Source organism: Amblyomma mixtum, chromosome 3 (assembly GCF_055824585.1).
Source record: "Amblyomma mixtum isolate Tamu chromosome 3, ASM5582458v1, whole genome shotgun sequence".
Lineage (NCBI taxonomy): Eukaryota > Metazoa > Arthropoda > Arachnida > Ixodida > Ixodidae > Amblyomma > Amblyomma mixtum.
The window spans coordinates 16,203,529-16,223,122 of NC_143014.1; the positions used below are offsets into that span (position 1 = coordinate 16,203,529).

Sequence of the window (19,594 nt, forward strand, 5' to 3'; positions counted from 1 at the left end):
CCTCCGAGGCAGCCGTGCATGCCGCAATCTTCCAGGCTGCCACTGCCCTGTTTCGCTGCACCGCTCGACGCTTGGTGCCGCTGCTGTTGAACCGGTCTCGACTCGCTAAAATCGAGTTCATGTAAACACGCAGTCGTCAAGTTGGGCTGACCTTTCTCAACTCGATCTCCTGGCTCGACCCGCCGAAGTCAGGTTCATGTAAACGAGGCTATAGTTGCCAGACAATAGATGGTGTGAAAATAGCAGCTGCTCCTTCAGTTTCCAGGTACGCGCTTGTGGACACGCACGCATACACACCCACGCGCGCGCGCGCTTTTTCCATCTTTGATTCAACCCAAATTGGGGCAAATCGACGCAAGGCAAGAAAGATATACATTTCAGCACGAGATGGAAAATTCTGGAGGGAATAAGCAACCTAATGATGTAAACTGGATGCAAGAAAGACGTACGTCTAACATAAATAAGAGCAAGCAGTTGAGGGTCCAAACGGGAGAGGGGAGGGGGTCGCCCTAGGTGCCTACAGAACTATCGCTTTGTAGCCGACCCTTTTTTTTGGCAGCGTTCCTGCACACCTCCCCCCCCCTTTCTTCGTACAATGCTTAGTCTGAGTCCGCCTCGTGAATGGTATGCATCTGTACTGCATTTTTGTGAACCTTGGCAAAATTCTGTCTAAGTTGATCGGAATTGGTTGCAAGGTGCCGCCGCATGTACGACGAATATTTTCTTCTGAGGTGAACACATTCCGACACCCTGCGGTGCTAACCCTCTCAATAGCAATTCACGTCTCTTGCGCAATGTCGATTCATCTCAAGGTAAACAGAAATTGACAATTGCCCACTTCTCTCTACCTTTTTCTTTACCAACCATAGTTTATAAGGTTGGACAGGCATCCGCCGAGTGTTCACTAAATTGTATAGCTGTCTTTGTTATCGTTTTGTTATCATAGATGTAATATCATTTGATAAATATATATATATTTTTGAGCGCTAGAGTTGGCAGGTTACACTCTAGACCAGGAGTGTTCCGACTACTACTAATATTACTATGCATCAACAGTGACGAAGTGATTGCACGCGCAAAAGACGAGGGCAGGCAGAAGGAAGGACACAAGAAAGGAACCGATTTCAACTGTAAGGTTCATTGAAAAAAAACCAAAACGCTAATAATATATACATGGGACATAAACATAAATAATTTGCTTGATATCACGCCTTTCTTATTTTTGGCGTCCGCTTTCTCTTTTCGCTTACTTAGTAATTTGCGCTGTGCAATTATGTCGACAATTATCACTAACTCTCCCAAGTTTCCACTGTATCGACATTGTGCCTTTTGCGATGCGGGCTGGGCAGCATTATTTTTTTTCTTTTTCTTTGCTTCCACTAATATATGTCACGACAGATAAAACTCAAGAACGAAACGGCACATACCCTCAAAGGAGGCCCTCCAGATAGTAACATCGATGGTACAGCTTTCTGTGGCTACTCAACAAAGGGAAGGAAACGGTCCTCTGTTCCCGTGCTGGGCATCCTTATCCGGAACAAGGATCGCCCCACCTCTGACGCCGTTTGGACAATGACGGTACCCTCTTTGTCCCGGCTCTCCAACTTTTTCCCTTCACCCTTCCGGCACCATAGACCGAATAAAGGAAGTCCCACTCGCTTTGGCAAGCGTCAGGCAGAGCAAGAAGCATGCCGAACCACCCCAGCCAACACCTCCCCCCACGCACGACGGGGACTAGCAGCCGGGTTTGCCACGGTTCGTTTGTAATCCTCTGAAGGCAGGCGCAGCAACAAAAGAAAAGCCTTCACGCAGCACGGGTCAAGAAAGGACCGGACACGTATCTCAACATCTCAACCAAAACCAGTCTGGGGTCGCTCGGGGCCAAGATGGGTAGACACTTTCTCAGTGATGGATCAGTGTTGTAGCCTGGTGGCAGAATCTGAACTACTCGCAAGATGGCGGCAGTGGAACCGCCACCTTAACGTACAATTCTAGATTTGAGCTATGCTTGGTTCATATGAACAAAAATCCGGCAGAGTGAAATGTTGCATCAGCAATGATGTTTTTCTTTTTTTGCACCGTCAGTTCCGTTGTACTGAATTCAACATGAATGTTGGGTTCATCTATGTGCGGTAAATGCACACTGCTCTTGGCAGTTTTCTAGTTTTTTTTTTTTATTTCAAGGCTGTCACTGCTTGCAGGCTGATCTGACTTGCAGACGCCGTCTTGTGGCGCAACTGTTGCGAGGAAAGCCCTTAGAAGGACCTTGCGTTTGATGCAATCCACTTGCCTGCTAGGGCAATCAGTGGGATCCATTACAGCAAGAATATTTTGGCAGAAAATGCTGAGTAGTCTGTGGCTTTCTTTGTTTTTGTTGTTGTTTGTGCACTGCTTGGCCAGCTCTGTTTCAAGATGAACATCCAGAAACAGAGTTATTCAAGGTGTTTCCCATTTTAACTGATGCACTCTCTAATCTGCTGAAAGTAACGGAGGCCAATACATGACAAGAATGGCATAGTTATGTCTGGACCTCCATTTGCGGTTTTCTCTGCCACGTCACTCCCATGGGGCCGCCGTGGTGGCTGAGTGGTTATGGCGCTTGGCTCCTGACGCCAGACGTGGGTTCAATCCCGGCCGCGGTAGTTGAATTTCAATGGAGGCGAAATTCTAGAGGCCTGTGTACTGTGCGATGTCAGTGCACGTTAAAGAACCCCAGGTGGTCGAAACTTCTGGAGCCCTTTACTACGGCGCCTCTCATAGCCTGAGTCGCTTTGGGACGTTAGAACCCCATAAACCAAACCAGAACGTCACTCATCATTTAATGCAGCCTTGCCCAACTCCATGCTTGCTTTCAGTGTCAGGACACAGAGGACAACTTCATTCATTTATTTTCTTAGTGAAATGTATTTCTTGGCTTTCTGTGGCTGAGTTGACGTTTGTGTGACAGTAAAATACATATTCGTTGCTGAGGGATTTGGAATTTCCTGCCACTCATTTCAATGCGTGATGATGGTGACGTCGGAACTGTTCTGGACTCCGTGGTTGCTGGGCGAAAGAGGATAGTAGTGTGGCCTGGCTTCGAAGACACGCAAACAAAAAATTGCATTGGCGTCATTGCAGTTTGCTTATGAAAATGCCTGGTGGCGAAAGTACCTGTATTCTGTTTCTTTTGCTGACTTTTTTCGGCTTATAAAACCTCAGTTTTCAGTGAAAGTGCCCTCTTTGTTATTGGAGCGCTGTTATCTACCGATACAAGCCACCTTGCAATTCTTCCTGGGGTCCTTTTAAGTCTGGTATTTTAACAGAAGGGAAATGCCATGTGCTCGGAATTTATCACTTATGACAAGACAAAGAACAAAACACATGTCAAGAGACTTGGGCTCACTGCTGGCTTCGCTAGTGGTAATGAAGTTGTGAATTTGCTTACCTGTATGGCAGGCCTTTTGCTGTGAGGGATGTTGTTTCTGCGTAGAACAGTATGCTTGTACTTCCTTGATTAAATCGTTTTCTGGTTGACGAAGCTGTCACATGTCTGAAGCCTGATGTCATCCTGGCTGGTGAAATTGGCATCCATTGGCCTGCAGCTCAGCAGGCTGGGCCGCCTGCATGCCATTCTGCTGGAGGAAAAGCGGGACAAATCCAGCACTGCCACCGAGGAAGATGATGACCAGCGGGATGAATATGGACGAAAGTCAAACATCAGTCTGCTTGACCAGCACACCGAGCTCAAGAAGAAGGCCGAAGGTCAGCAGAGTGCACATCCATACATATTTGTGCCACTGAACAGTTTTCAGTGTTGCACGAGTAAATTTGTTACCTTTTATCCAGGTGGTTATTGCAAATGTTCTTGCATGGGTATTGCTGTGTGCCCACCTTAATGCAGTGGCTCCCACTTTGTAGATATCTTCATAAAGTATGGCCCTCATGAGGTTGTCTGTGTGGAACTACAGTGAATAGTTGTGGAATTTTCACTTTGCCTTGTAATTGCAAAATGCTTAATATAATAGCAATGCAGTGGTGCAGCCAGAAATCTTTTTCAGGAGGTGTTTCACGCAACCGGTAAACAATAAAAGGAAAGAGAGCCTGTGCCCATACAATATCTTAGTCATTTTTCTGCTAAAGGGACAGTTGTTTTGTAATATCTATTCAAAAATATGAGTGCACACAGAACTCTGCGGACTTGACTCTTAAAGGGCATTTCTTTTCTCACAAAAAAAAAAAAAGCGCGTACAAAAAACTCTAAAGAACCCCAGGTGGTTGAAATTTCCGGAGCCCTCCACTACGGCGTCTCTCATAGCCTTAGTCGCTTTGGGACGTTAAACCCCATAAACCAACCAACCAAAAAACTCTTGGCAATTTAAAATATTTTCATACGATATACAATTACACAAAAGCTTCTGCTCTATAACAAAGTCAGCATCTGCAAATGAATGGCATTTGTCGAAACTTCTACTCCATGCATGTGAACATGCGCGTGGCCGCAGAGGTGCTTAAAAAAAAGTACTTTTTATTTTCAGGATAGTTTTGAGGACAATGCAAAGGGTGAAAAAGTAGGCTTACGTGAAAAAGTATGTTGAATTGGGTGAACTGGGCCTACAGTTAAAAGGAGTGCCATACGTTGTGGGGTAGGGAAGAAGTGTCTCTTCTCAGCAATAAGTTCCGCTTCCTATTATAGAGCCGCGACAATGTATATCAATCTTCTCAAGAACCTTCTCAATCTTCATTTTAATATATCGATGTGATGCGTAAATAGCATGTGTCAAAAAAAAGGAGGGGAGGGAGGGGGGTGTTTTGACACCGAAACACCCCCCACTGGCTACGCCCCCGGAGCAGCAGGCACATGTGAGACGAAATGGCCAGAAAGAGACAAGGTTCTGAAACTTTTATTAATATTTTTACAGGAACAAGGTAGTTCTGGAAAGCTGCAAAGAAAGAAGTTTTCTTTTTTTTACAGAAACAACAAACATCATTTGTGATCCTCTCTTGTGCAAAGGATAAATGGGTATCATTATATAGCCCATGCTTGGCTGCTGCAGTACATCAGTAGGTGATCATGAGGAATTCCCACAGAGCAGATGAGCAGGGGGGCCACAGTGTGCCGGGAGGGAGAGGCCCTTGTCCTGCATTGTGCCATTTTTGGGTTAGGGTAAAGCAGCGCAGGACGGTGAAAAACATGAGCACTGACTTGATCCTCAGTGCCTGTGTTGTCCCTCAAACGACAATGAACCAGCTAGCAGAGAGCCCAGCTGTCCTGTGCAGGGCTGCATCATCAGTGGCTGGGCACTAGACCAAAGGGGCCTGCCAGTGCATGCTGCAGGTGAAATGCCACATCCAGGCCTATCTGGACCACAGAAGCCTTCAAGTCTGTAGAAAAAAGAATGTTGCCTTGTTCAGGCTTGCGGCCGCTTATTGTCGCGTTGTCTCTCGAGGGCAGCCTCTCTTTCAGTGGCCAGCAGTAGCTTTTATTTGCTGATCATGCTGTTTACCCTGGACCATAGGTCGGCACACTCACGCACACGGCTGTGAGTGTGAGTGAGTGGTTGTGGGCGCGAGTGGCTGGAAGTGTGGGTGATCATAAGTGTGAGTGATTGGATGTGAGTGTGAGCAGAGGTGAGTGGTGAGTTGACATGAGTGATGAGTGGATGTGAGTTGACGTGCGTAGTTGTAAGTAGATGTGAGTGGTGGGTGGACATGACAGCCAAGTTTGCCACATGTGTTTCGAGACAGCGGTATCCGCTTAGCTATTTTCACGTTGTTGACAGCTGAGGGAAGCAGATATTCAATGTCAAAGATGCTCGAGGGTGAGGCTGCATAAGGCATCATGCGAGTGCAACCGAAGCGGGGCATTCCACTGGCCAGGGAATGGCAGTGCTCGCCTTACCAATTAACCGTTGGCATGATGCACAGGCTCTTCGTGGGTGCAAACGGGTTGTGTTGGTTCCTTTGATCAAATTTCTGCATGTCTCTTGCCATGCCTCCTACATAGCTCAGCGTCCCTCACAGCCTGAGGCGCTTTGGGACGTTAAACCCCAATAAACCAATACCTACATAGCTCAAGCTCATATACGCAGAGTTCTAATGCTTACTGCTAAAACAATTACTGTCCACTTATCGGCAGTAATTAGTGTAAGGTGGGATCTCAAGTACTTCATTTGGATGCTTGGGTTCTTCCTGTGTCCAGATGTGGGCATTGTAGAGCTGCACTTTGGCCGTTATTATTTGATTGCATCGGACGCGGCAGGGCCTTCTGTTGCCCACGCGAAGAACCTGAACTACTTGGCCGAGTTCTCAAAGTGCACAAGCTTGGCTCAAGCCCGGAAAGGGCGTCAAAACCAAGCACGCTTTTCGGTAGCTCCAGAGATTTTTGTTTCTATGACGTACTTGAAGGAGCCCTACGTGGCAAATCATCTATGTATGAGAGAAGCCAACAGCCACAGAAACCAAGAAGCACAGGGGATTTTTTTGAATTTTTTTTTTGTGGTGTTGATCAAGTAAGAATATTACTGAATATGTTGTCGCTTAAAGCTAATTGATTAGAAAAGCAGAAGAAAAAACAACCACATGCCGCCGGTGGGATCCGAACCCACGACCTCCGAATTACGCGTCCGGTGCTCTACCTCTGAGCTACGGCGACGGCTGTCAAACCTTCTGCTTTCGGGGGTATTTATGTTTACAAGTAACCTAACCTTGAGAGTGTTCATCAGCGCCACCCACGTTCATAAGCGGCGGACGTGGAACGTCCTCATTTACCGCAGGTGTGACGTAGAACGCCATCGAAAAAAATTCAAAAAAATCCCCTGTGCTCCTTGGTTTCTGTGGCTGTTGGCTTCTCTCATATTTATAACGAGCCCCTCATTCCCCTCCCCTTGTTTGCTTAATTGCTTAGCGAGGGCCTCGGTTCTGGCAGCCTTGACGCCATAGGAAGCATAAGAGGGTTCTCACACAGCTTCCACCCTCGCCGTTCGATGGCGTTCTACGTCACACCAGCGGTAACTCGGGACGTTCCACGTTCGCCGCTTACGAACGTGGGTGGCGCTGATGAACACTCTCAAGGTTAGGTTATTTGTAAACATAAATACCCCCGAAAGCAGAAGGTTTGACAGCCGTCGCCGTAGCTCAGAGGTAGAGCACCGGACGCGTAATTCGGAGGTCGTGGGTTCGGTTCCCACCGGCGGCATGTGGTTGTTTTTTCTTCTGCTTTTCTAATCAATTAGCTTTAAGCGACAACATATTCAGTAATATTCTTACTTGATCAACACCACAAAAAAAAAAAAAAAATCCCCTGTGCTCCTTGGTTTCTGTGGCTGTTGGCTTTTCTCATATTTATAACGAGCCCCTCATTCCCCTCCCCTTGTTTGCTTAATCATCTATGTGATTTTTATTTTTGTATGCATAGCACCAGACATGGTGATGCCTTCACACCAAGGAGATAGCCAAAGTGGTAATATTTAGTGTTTTAATCTGCTCCAGAAATGCTTGTTTCGAGCCAGTGGTGACAAATAATTGCGGCGATTTTCGGCAGTGGGTATGAAGTGGCAACCAAATTGGCTGCACCCTTTTTGATTGGTTGGACATAGAGTTTGAACCTAATTTTTCTATACTCGGGAAACAGATCTAAAATATAATGTCTCTTGAGTATTGTCACCTTTTATGGTTGAGAAAAAAAAAAGCTACAAAAGAAAAGCAGTACATGGGAATGAAAGCTAATAAGAATCAACTAGGGGTGACGGTTTTTGTTTCGTCTAAAAGTATCGTGCGAGCGAGTGTTGCTGTTGAAACGGCTGATACTGAGAAGGCAGCGAAGAAAAGGCAGTCAGATGGGCCAAAAATGTGATGTGAAGAGAAGACTGAGGACCTGGGGCGGCAAGGGGCCAAGGAGCTTTTCATAAACAGGTCGAAGGGTGCCGGCATGTTGGACACTGGACTGTGCTTGTAGAACAGGACAGAGTTGATCAAGCTCCCCCACGTAAAAAAAAAAGTTTTTTTTGGGGGGGTTGTGCAAAGGCTCTCATCTGCATCATGTATGCAGAATGCCGCCGCCGGCAATTCTTGCTGCTGTGGGCTGCCCTGGCAGGTCAACAACTGCATGCAAGCTTTCGCTGCATGCGTGCCAGGCGTGATTCTGATTTGTGGCGCCGAATCTTCGGCACTGGGCGAGTGAAATGCGTTTTTGTTTTATAGTTGTGCTTTCAATATTGTAAGTGGAATAACTTCTGTTTGCATGCTCCGTCTGGACAGCATGAGGAATCGTTTGCACTGGATACTACGATTTCCTCTGACCACTTCTGGGTAGGGCATTTTCTCAGTAACATCCTGCCGTTTCAGAGGGGCATGCACTGCAGAATGGCTCATTCTTCCACGAACGGTGTTTTCTCAACCAAAGACACTCCAGACTGCGGGAGAATAATTATGTGCAGCGTTAGCACTTTCTATGCCCACTAATGTGGTCTCTGCACACACTGGCCTCAAGTGAAAACGCAGTACTGTTTTCTCAAGTCTCCTTCAGAGAGGGATTATCTGCAGTGCAGACAGTGCACTGCATGGCAGGCATGTCCATAGATTGGTCACGCATACCTGCTCTGGCTAGACAAAGCCAGCCCTGCTCTTAACTATGCCCTAGAGGCTGTTGTCAAGGGATTGATAATAGCCGCTCCCCTTTGGATTCTTTTCCCACAGGGCAAATGTGTACTTGGGGGGCCCATTTGAGCTATTTCCTTTTCGTGAGGAACTCGCTTGATCTTTTCAAAAACACTTGCAAAAACACTTGCAAAGTATTTATAGTCACCACTTGTGTCCAGTGTGCTCATGCAGACTCATGAGCACGTCATTGTCAAGGCAAACCCTATATTGGTGCTTAGACACTGTCCAAGACCATCATAGACACTGGTCAAAAACGTGTCTAAGCATTATTAATAAACCACGAATACTACTAATCTGAGGCTAATTCAGGCACTCGTCTCAGCAGCAAGCGCGGATGCGCACATACATAACATTGGTTCGGGCCATGGAAGATGCTTGATAAGTGACCATTTCCTTTGGGCATTGAAACTGTGGAAATTGATCAAAGAGCCCCAGGCGGCTCATTTGTGCGACCCAGGCTATGGTAGGGGAGCCACGTGCATATTCGGCCGTGGCAGTTAATTTCTCATCCCCTCCACTGTCAGCAAACAAGGAAATAGTGAGTGGACATGAATGTGGTTGTGTGATTCAGCCACCACTCATGGTGCCGAGGTATGGCCTGGACTGGGGGGCAGTTTTGATTGTGAGAGGCGCACAGCGAAATGACAGCTGACTCACCTGCAGGGATCTTGCAGTCGGCGTGTGATTTCAAGTGGTGGGAACGAGTGGAAGCCTGGAGGGAATATTGTACTAGTTGGAGCGTGAGGTGGCCGCCATGAGGACAGCTTAAGCCAACTGTGCTAGCTGCCTGGATGGCCATGAATCGTGCACTGCAGTAGTCCAGTGCCAGGAACAGCTTATGACCTAATGCATTCTCTTTGGACATGCCAGAATTCTTCCTCCTTTATTTCACACATCTAATAAAGTGTGTACCTTTGGAAATAGAACCAAGAAGGAGGACACATGACAGTGACATCAAGTGCATAATTGCTTGAGGCCTATAAAAGATAAATGCAGAGCTTGAAGCACTAAGCATTAGTAGTGGGGGCTGTTCTGGTTTTGTATCTTTCTCCAGAACCTTTGATTCGATAGATGGCCTATGTTTGGAATATGTGTGTGTCTAGTGTGGAGGTATATGAAGGCGGCTAACAGTTCAAAAGGGTTGAGAATTGGGCGAACTTTCTCTGCTGTGGCACCACAAGGAGAAGGACGCAGACGGAGTGACGACAACGCAAGTGCTCACTAACAACTGACAAAATTTATTGAAAGCACAAAATATATAGAGGAGTTTCAGGGACGCACCTGACCAAGTATGTCAATAGCCACAAGTGTGTTCCATTGTTCAAAGAAACATAAAGATAAGACTTCCTGGGAGATTATGGAGGCTTCCATATCGGGAAGTCTGCTGATGAATGCGTGAGTTCGCCATCATTGCTGCTACTTGACGCTGAGGTTGATTATCTTGAAAGAACATTAAACTATGATAACAGGTAGATTCGTGGTGCTGTAACACTTGTTATTGCCTGGCGCTTCTGTGACCTAACCTTGTTCTGGACTGCGCATGTAACCGTTGGTTTTTGTCTACATATTTTGTGCTTTTAATGAATAGTGAGCAGCCACAGCAGAGGCAGCTAACAGTCACTGAAACCAAGGACCATAGGGTGAAAAACATTCCCCTGTGCTCCTTGGTTTTGGTTACTGTTGGCTTCCTTCATGTGTGTGTCAATACGAGCCCCTCATTTCCCTTCCCTAGTGTAGAAGTACTTATTTTTGGAGTCAAGACTGGTATGCACTATGGAACACCAGTGTGCTGTTGCACATTGTCAGTGCGAGGCAATAGGTGGCATTGTGCAGTGCTAAGCTAGTCCTTTGAAGTAATCAAATATTTCATAATTAATTTGTCATCCAGTTTTGCCTTTTTTTTTCTGGGTTATTTTTTTTGTTTGGCAGATAAGTTACATGTACTAAGATGCAAAGCCTTATAGCTGTCTGTTCAGTTGTGTACAAAAATATGTGCATGGAAGTAAGGCAGTATCTGAAATTTGTGGTGACCTGGCATTCAAAACTTTGGTTGCTTATTTTGCATTTGGCATTTAAATGTTGTATGCTGAATATGTGCTTGCATCTTGTTCCCACGATTTGGTTCCCAGCTCGCAAGGAGAGTGCACTAGAGAAACAGCTCAAAGAAGAAGAGAAGATCTTGGAAAGTGTGGCGGAAAGGCGAGGTAAGTTGTAGCCGCAATGGCATGCGCATTGTGGGCTTAGGAAATTTTCAGACCACTTTTGCTTGACATCTCACTGCTTCTAAATTGGCCTCACTGGCCCTTCTTGCTTAGTTTCTGTTTGAAGATGGTTTCAGTGAAAACATCCGAGCATTCCTTGGAATCCGAATGAATGAGGTTTTACTACCCATTATGTTATGTTCAGCTGCGTGTCATGGCAGTTCATGTATTTCGTTTTGTTACTCATTATGCATGACCGCTTTACAGGTTGCATACTGTTATGCTGCCTAATCAAGTAATGTACAGTCTTTGTCAAAAGTAACTAGGCTGCATGGTTTGCTTCTCATTCGTATAGTAGAGCGCTCATGGCTTCCCTAAAGATCAAAAAGTTATTTGAAGGTGAGAACAGGGGTTCTCCTTGCCTTATAAAGATTTAGAGCTTGAGAGCTGGAATGGCAGCTTTAAATATGACTGATAAGCAAACCGAGCAGCCTGGTTACTTTTGGCACAGACTGTACATTTAGGTGCACATTGTATTTTCTATGTGGTGCTGAGTCAGTCTGGTTTTTAAATCAGTTGCAAGGACCATATACTATTTAAATAAAAAATAAGGGAAACAACATTTGACTGTTTATCTTTTTCTGAAATATTTTTTCTTGATATTTGAAGCCAGTTTTTCTTCCTATTCAGATTAAAAAATTTCAGTGTTCGCACACCCTCCATCTTGCGTCATGTAATGTGCAGCAGTTGTCATTTTTTTCCAGCACTCATGGGTGTGGCTGAGTTGGCCAAAGGCATTCAATATGACCAGCCTATACAGACAGGGTAAGCACAGTTGTGAGCAAAGATCTCTCACTTTATGCAGTGCCTCTTTGCAGTATGTAGACAAGTGTTGGCATTGAAAGTGTTGTTGCAGACATGGCGTCGTAATGGGCACAGCAGGGTAATGGTAGTCCGGTCCTGTGCCAGTTACCGCCACTCCCTTGCAGAGATAACTGGCTTGCAAGGTGTGAAAGAAAGTTTTATTTGAAAGAAGCGAACCCATTGCAACGGAGGGAAGCCTCTTTCTGCACCTTGTTTTTTGGAGAAAGTTGCGAACTTAGTTGCTGCAGTTTCTCTTTTAATTGCGAACCTTAAGGAATATATTTACTCATGGTTTGATTGTCATGTTCTTTAATACCCCTGTCACACTAGCAAATTTAATGTCATTCGAATCGAATGACATTAGCACCTAATGTCATTAATCGACTGCTACACGGGAACATGTAATGTCATTAGGTTCGAATGACATTCGCCATCGAATGAGTTAGGGGAACTCATTCGCATTCGATCTCGAACCGAATGCGTACTCTGGACACCAGATACGCAGCAGAAACAAGCGACGCGAAAAAATAATGTGCACACTGCCAAACCTAGAAAGTCCATTTATTTAGTTCAGCTGAAAAAAGTTAATGTTGGTGTGAATCTGCTCACACTAGATGCTGTCGTGGATAGCTATTACTCTCGGTCTCAGCAGCCTACAGCAGCGGCCGAGCGCAAAGCAGCGTCTTTCCCGCGACCGTCGGTCATTTTGGGATGCGCAATTCTAGCTGGTTGGCGTGCCATGTTCGTTAAGCTCGAAAGTACTTAAAGACGTTACTGAGCAGTTCACCTTTTGGAAGTCATTTCCAAGCTCCGCGCGTGTCCGCACGCCGCCATGTCAGCCATTTTGTTTGTTTACATTTATCGGATTTGTGGTTGACTTTGTACTTGGCTTGGCTTTTGATGCTAAAGTAGCGCAGAATGGCCGCAAATAATATTTTAAGCCTATAATACGGCGCACAAATGTTCTCACCCGCTTTTGAAACACTGCACAACAATTTCAAACATCTTTTATGCGTGCTGATGTCGTTCGGTTGGACTATTTTTTTTCATTGATCGTCGACGCCATCGTTCTCGAATGACATTATTTTTTCCCGTGTAGCACCGAAAGAGACCAAATGACATTCGATGCATCGAATGCCATTAGGTTCGAATGACATTAAATTTGCTAGTGTGACAGGGGTATAAGGGCGTTTCACTTCAGTGGTGTTTTGAATATGTCAGCGCATTGGGTCACTCACCATGCAGTGCCCTAACGTACTTCTTGTCTGTCAAAACACTTAATTGTGATCCTTGCATAGAAGGCTGTGAAGAAGAGGGGCAAATGTTCTGATAATTAGATGATCTTAATGGATGTCATCTTTTCACTTGCACCCAGAGAGTCGAGTGTTGATGCTTCTGAGCAGAGTTAGTGCGGAAAGAGGATGCCACCTTTGGCGGCATGCTTCCGCGATTGCTGTATGTTGACAGGTTTCACGCAGTTTAAAAATCCTCCCTCATGTGGCTGACGAAAAAAAATGATTCTGAAATTGAACTAGAGTCCTTTTGCAACCAGATGTGGCCCAGATTGCTTAGAATGTGGTGTTTTGCACCATTGTTCGAACTAAACCATTTGAATAGGTGTGCTAAGGAAAGAGTTAAATGCAATGTTGCTATTGTGGAGGTGTGGTTGACTATCACAGTGCATGTGTATATGTCTACATGATGGAGCCTATGCTGTAATAGATGTTGATTTTCGCAAGTTAAGGCTATACGAAATCATATTTTGTTCTTTTCATATCACATCATCACTTTATATTCCTTAAATACCCCTAGTGGGGTGTTAAATAAGGGATGGGAATTACGTGGTGCTGGCATTAACAGCAATCATAAACGTTGATGGGCAAGTTATGGCAGCGATATGGTGGCGAAGGCCATTCCAGTCAGTTGCTACTCGACAAAAAAATGATTTGGTAAAGACTTTGGTGCGGGCACGTGGGCACAGAACTTGATCAAAGAGGGTGACCGATGCAATGGGATCTGCATGGTGGGGGTGCGCAGATGTAGGGTTCTTGTCTGAGCGATGAATAAAAAAACTTGGGAAACAAGACGACTGGCAGTGTGATGGCGAGCAGAAAGATTACACAAACTTGATTGCAATTTTAGTGATGTTATGTTAATGTCATATGAGTACGAAGAGCGAATGAATCTGGTGGCTCTGGTTTGTACAGCTTCGAGGGGATTAAATACGCTTGATGAGGATTCCAGATGGCCGATGCTTATTCCAGTTTAGTTCTGATAAGCGAAATGTATGCTTGTAGTCTCACATGTTGAGGGGCATCCTGCAGGTGACGTTTTAAGAAGTCAAGTGTTCTATGAGCTGATGATATCAGGTTAGTCACATGCAAACGCCAGGATAAATCATAGAAATGGTGATACCTAAGTATTTGTATGACTGGATGAGGTCAATTGATTGGAGATGTGGCATGTTTCACCTCATGATCTGTTACTGGAGTCAAGGAGAATAATAAGCATGGACTGTGGTGTATCTCATAAAACAGTGAGGCAGGGCAGTGTGTGCGTCCACCAAAAGGGAGGGAGATAATGAAAATTATGAGAGGTGGTATGGTGTATGAACACTTGCTACCCAGCAGCAACACTTACTGTGTGTGGGCATTTTGCAATGAGTATGCATTCCAGGGTATTTGCTGTCAAAATTGAAGTTCAGTTCTCCTTACTATGGGGTGAGGCATGTCAAGTTCCTGGTGCTGACATAAACCCACAGACTGCCAATATTAGATAGTTTTAGTATAGACCTCCTGCATCTTTGCAAACAAAGGAGGTGGCGCTGCAGTCGCTAGCGGGCAAGAGGCCAGGGAGTGGCGTCACGTTGAGGTGGTGAGCGTGGGTTTTCAAGGCACGTTTTGAGTTTCTGCTAGTCACAGCAGTGGTTGATGCTTTCAACTTAGTATTTTCTCCAAGTACATGGGCTCGTGTTGGCCACGTACAGCTTATTTCGCCACTGTGTATTGTATTACGGCTAGTGGTAAACAGAAAGTGTTTAATTTCTACCCTAGGCATTGAATAAAATAATATGCTTTTGACACTCTGCAGTGTTTCGGCAGAGCCGACGTGCGCTCTGCTGACACATGTGTCGCGCAGTGTGAGAAGTGGGGACAGCGTTGATTGTGTCTCTGATGTCCTCTGTCTCGCGTGAGCGCTGTTTTCAGCCGCCAGATCACGCACCAGCCAGGGCGACTTCTCCCGTTGTTAATCTGGCTGATTTGGTGAAAAGTTTCGATTCCTGAAATTATTTCCTTTCCTAGGCGTGGCGTCTTCTGTTTCGTGACGGAAAATAATAACAAAACATTCCGTAGGAATTCATAAAATTACGCTTTTTTTATGTGGTGTCGGCGAAAACTCGAGGTAATTGAACTTCTGATGGTCCTGACAAGTCGCGAACTTCGATGGTTTCCGATAACAGAGCACCACCATCGTGGTATCACTACGGATGTGAGAGATCAGAGGTTTCGTTGATTTCAACACGAATCCAACAGTGGCGCAGCTGGTCAGTACATGCTGCTTCTGCAGTGCGCAGGCATGATGCAGCCGCTGGTAGCTACGGTAGGCATGGGCAGGCGAAACCTGTTTTGCCTACAGTGCGATATCAGTGCCCCCGCATCTTCGTGACGTCGAAGGGTGAAGGAGGTCTATAGTGTACAAGTGCTTACATACGCTTTACACAAGCACTTTGCAGACGTTACGCTATATGTCACACTAACGCTTATAGTTTAGCGTACCAAACATAAACCGCAGTAACGACGTCTGGTGTCGAAATAAAATATTTTCTTTTTTTTGCACATAAGTCGGGAGCAGCCAGTTTGTGCCGGGCAGGTTCAGCCTAGCTGTGCTTACACATTCCCCTCCCGCAGGGGCACTGAGTCGTCCGTGAATACAAACTACACCTGCTGTGGGCTGCCATCTTGAATTGTCCTAAAAGGAGACCGACTAAACAGCAACTGCCAGGATGGGTACAACTTCTCTTCATGACCACATGGGTGTACGAATCCAAGCCACTTGAAAACGATGCATCTTGTTAGGCTTTGGGACACTGCAACCGCCAAATAAAATGAAAAGCAGGGCAAATTCATCACTAATTCTTTGTGCTGCAGGTGAGATGAAGCAAAGCGAAAGCCCCGTGCGGCATTTATAGGCATGAGCCATTAAAAAACATAGTAAAAATAGCGAATTCACTTCGAAGCGGGCGACCTAGATGCCGCCATCTTGTCAACGCTAATCTCCTAGCATAGGTTTGAGCCTGGCACTCTAAGCTCAAATTTTAACGTATGCTAGCCTAACATACTCAAAAGCTCGGTCTCGGTTAGCGTTTAGTGCATGTGCATTGCTCATCACGGTATTTTTAACATACACTATTCTTTTGCGTATGTCTGCGTATGCTATATTAAAACTGTCTATTAATAGGTTATTAATAGGTTAATAGGTTATTAATAGGTTAACCACATGTCAACTTAGTAGTCTGAACCAACTTGGCTGGCAATCAGCCAAAAGAAAATTGGGAAGAGTAAAACGTGACTTGCTCGTCTATCACTTCTTTCACAGAGGGTCTGTTTGGCTGTATATCTGCTTTTTATCACATCAGATGCTCTTAAATGGACCGCTGAATCAGCAGCTTACTTTTAAGACCTTTGGGGGTTATTTTGAGTGGGTAATGATTGCTTTAAGTTCTTTGGTAGCCTTATGCCCTAAATTTTGTAGACAAAAGCTCAAGTTTTGTTAATTGGTCAAATGATCGGTCACAATGTTTTTGTTTGTTTTTGCAAGTAATATCTGCCCGCTTTAGTGATCTAGACAAGTATCCTCATGGTTGAATCACTTTAAAGCTAACATCAAGAAGCCGCCGCGGTGGCTCAGTGGCTATGGTGCTCGGCTGCTGGCCCGAAAGACGCGGGTTCGATCCCGGCCGCGGCGGTTGAATTTCTTTGGAGGAGAAATTCGAGGCCCGTGTACTGTGCGATGTCAGTGCACGTTAAAGAACCCCAGGTGGTCGAAATTTCCGGAGCCCTCCACTACGGCGTCTCTCATAGCCTCAGTCGCTTCGGGACGTTAAACCCCATAAACCAACCAAACCAACATCAAGAAAACCTACGTGTTTGTGTTCGTTGCTGGAATTTGTGAGAAGAATGTTGACCTTTCTATCTTCAAGGAAGATAGCTGCCCTGGCAATGGAAATTCCTCTCTCCAGAAGCAACAGCTGCTTGCTTTCCATGACACCCTGCATCTGCCTTATGTTCTTTGAGCTGATGGTTACCATTACATTGAAACGTGGAGGCATGGTCACATGTTTGTCTAGAATGTGCAGCGCTGCTGGGAGAACACTATCGATGAAAATGGCCTTCTCGGTCGAGAAATTGACGGACGGCGATTGCAGGTCAATAATGGCACTGTTTTCGGTCAGAAAGCCCATGCCGAGTATGACGTCCCGGGAGCACTTAGCTAGCACGACGAATGTTGCCACGAATGTTCGGCCTACCACGGTTACCCGCGACGTGCACGTTCCCACGGATGTGATCAAATGTTGTTTCGTTTCGTTTTATTACCTTAAAGACCCCTTCCAGGGTATTACATAAGGGGTGGGTTACATGTCATGGGTATGGGTGAGATTACAATTTTTGAATGTGAGGAGGAACACTCGTCGCAAATGTGACGTGGGGAGGGCCGTTCCAGATGATAGCTGTTCGGGGAAAAAATGAGCCAGCAAACGTAGCAGTTCTAGTGAGTGGTCGAGCAACATAAAATGGATGTAGTATGCATCTGTGGGCCATCCCAAGCGGTTGTGACTTTTTTTAGTGCCGCTGCGAATTGTCCACTGAGCACAGAATAATCGGCACTGGTATCCACCAGCGCGGTTACATCAACGCCGTCAGCCAAAATATCCAAGTCGGCAGTTGCTAGCGTCTTACTTTGGGGATGTCGAGGCATTTGGTCTTGGCTGTGGTGTGTCAAAGGAGTCCGGCATTGAGAAAAGACGTCGTGGCCACGGAGGGGTACATCAGGACATCTGCTAGTTTTGAGGCACTTTGGCTGAAGAGTCGTTGGTATGGCTACGTAATTCGGCGTTGTGTGTGAACTGTCTTGCGGCAACGGAGGATCATGCTTATTTTGTTGTTGAGCAGTTGTACCTCCAGAGACTGCTGCATCTAGTTTCCCCTGTGGGGACTCCGAGACTGGTCTGGTCATGTCCTGTTGAACTGTAGCGACATGCAGATGTTGATCGAGAGAAGCGGCGCTGTACTGAGTACGCTTGTGAGATGTAATCCGCGATCACCTGCAGTCTTTCTCCACACATCGGACAGGGAACCCTCGAAGGCCCATCTCCTTGTATGGGCAGCGGCGGCAAACATGTCCAGCCTCACGGCAGTGGTCGCACAGCGGCTGATTGTCTGGCGCTTTCCAGACATCCGTTCTGCGGCGTCCCAGGCGCTGTCGAGAATTCGGCTGCAGAGGTTGAGTTGGTGTAGCAGCGGAGACAGGTTTGTCGTAACGTGGGTGTGGCTGGGACGGAATGAAACGACGTGTGGTGGCAGCGTAGCTGAGATTAGGGTTCTGTGGCTGCACAGGGCCTGGGAGAGGTGGTGGTGTGCTCGTACCTGAAGCTTGCTGCACAGTGTCAGCAAGTGTGGCAACCTGAGGCTGTACCTTGGCCGCCAGTTCTTCTCGCACGATGGATCAAATAGTCTCCCATAGAGATTCTGCCGAATTCATCGTGGCTCCCTCCTCAGGGGCTGTGAGCATCAATGCTGTTATGTGGTCGTACGGCCGGGCCCTCTTGTCAAGAGACTTTTCGATGGAGCTCGCCTCCTTTATGAAGTCAGCTACGGTCACCAGAGGATTTCGAACCAGGCCGGCGAACAGCTGCTCCTTGACACCTTTCATCAGGAAGCTCACCTTCCTCTCCTCCGACATGCTTGGTTCCGCACGTCTGAAGAGTCTCTTCATTTCCTCGGCATACACCATCGTACTCTCGTTCAGGAGGTGATTTTGGGCCTGCAAAAGCAGGTCAGCCTTCTCCTTATGTAACGTGTTGTCCTTGAAGACTTGGATGAACTTGGTTTTGAATGTGTCCCATATTTGAAGGCCAGATTCATTGTTTTAAACCAGGTCCTCATGTAGTCTTTGAGGGCGAAATAAACACGATGCATCTTGCAGTCAGCGCCCTAACCATTGTAGATGGCCACCTGGTCGTACTGGCCCAGCCAGTCTTTGGCGTCCTCATGGGGTTGACCGTGGAAATGGGGTGGCTCCCACAGGGGTGGGGGGGGGTGCTTCGGTGTCAAAACACCCCCCAAATTTTCTGAGCGCTGCATTCCCCCCTCTGCCACTCCTATCGGCCTTCTTTCCTGCCCGTGCTATTCACACCACATCGATATAATAAAATGTAAAAATGAAAATAAGAGCGTCGGTTTGTTGACAAAAATAGTCTGGTTCTAATAAGAAGCGGAAGTTATTGCAGAAAATAGTCACTCTTCTTCACCATCGCACGACGCATGGCACTGCTTTTTAATTGTGGGCACAGTTCAACCAGTCAAACATAACTTTTCACATCAGCCTACTTTTTCATCATTTGCATTGTCCTGAATAAAGAAAATAAAAAGTACATTTTTTTTTAAAGCGCCTCTGTGTCCGAGCGCGGGTTCACATGCATGGGGTAGAAGTTTCGACAAATGCCATTTGTTTGCAGTTGCTAACTTTGTTGCAGAGCAGAAGCTTTTGTGTTGTTGTATGTTATGTGAATACATTGCAAATGTCTGGAATTTTTCATATGAGTTCTTTTTCTGAGAAAATAAATGTTCTTTATGAATCAAGCTCTGAATGAAACAGCTAACCCTTTGGCT

The 19,594-nt window shown here is 46.0% G+C and overlaps 1 protein-coding gene across 2 annotated transcripts in view; it reads left to right on the forward strand.

Moving 5' to 3' along the window:
• abs (ATP-dependent RNA helicase abstrakt) overlaps positions 1-19,594 on the forward strand; it is a 56,901-nt gene that overhangs the window by 4,414 nt on the left and 32,893 nt on the right. The window contains exons 3-5 of one of the 2 annotated variants that reach the window (XM_089578251.1): positions 3,585-3,744; positions 10,770-10,844; positions 11,606-11,666. In XM_089578251.1, the coding sequence (XP_089434377.1) occupies positions 3,585-3,744; positions 10,770-10,844; positions 11,606-11,666 (296 nt within the window). Of the gene's footprint in view, positions 1-3,521; positions 3,745-10,769; positions 10,845-11,605; positions 11,667-19,594 lie in introns of both variants that reach the window. The other variant, XM_089578252.1, reaches the window with a different exon arrangement.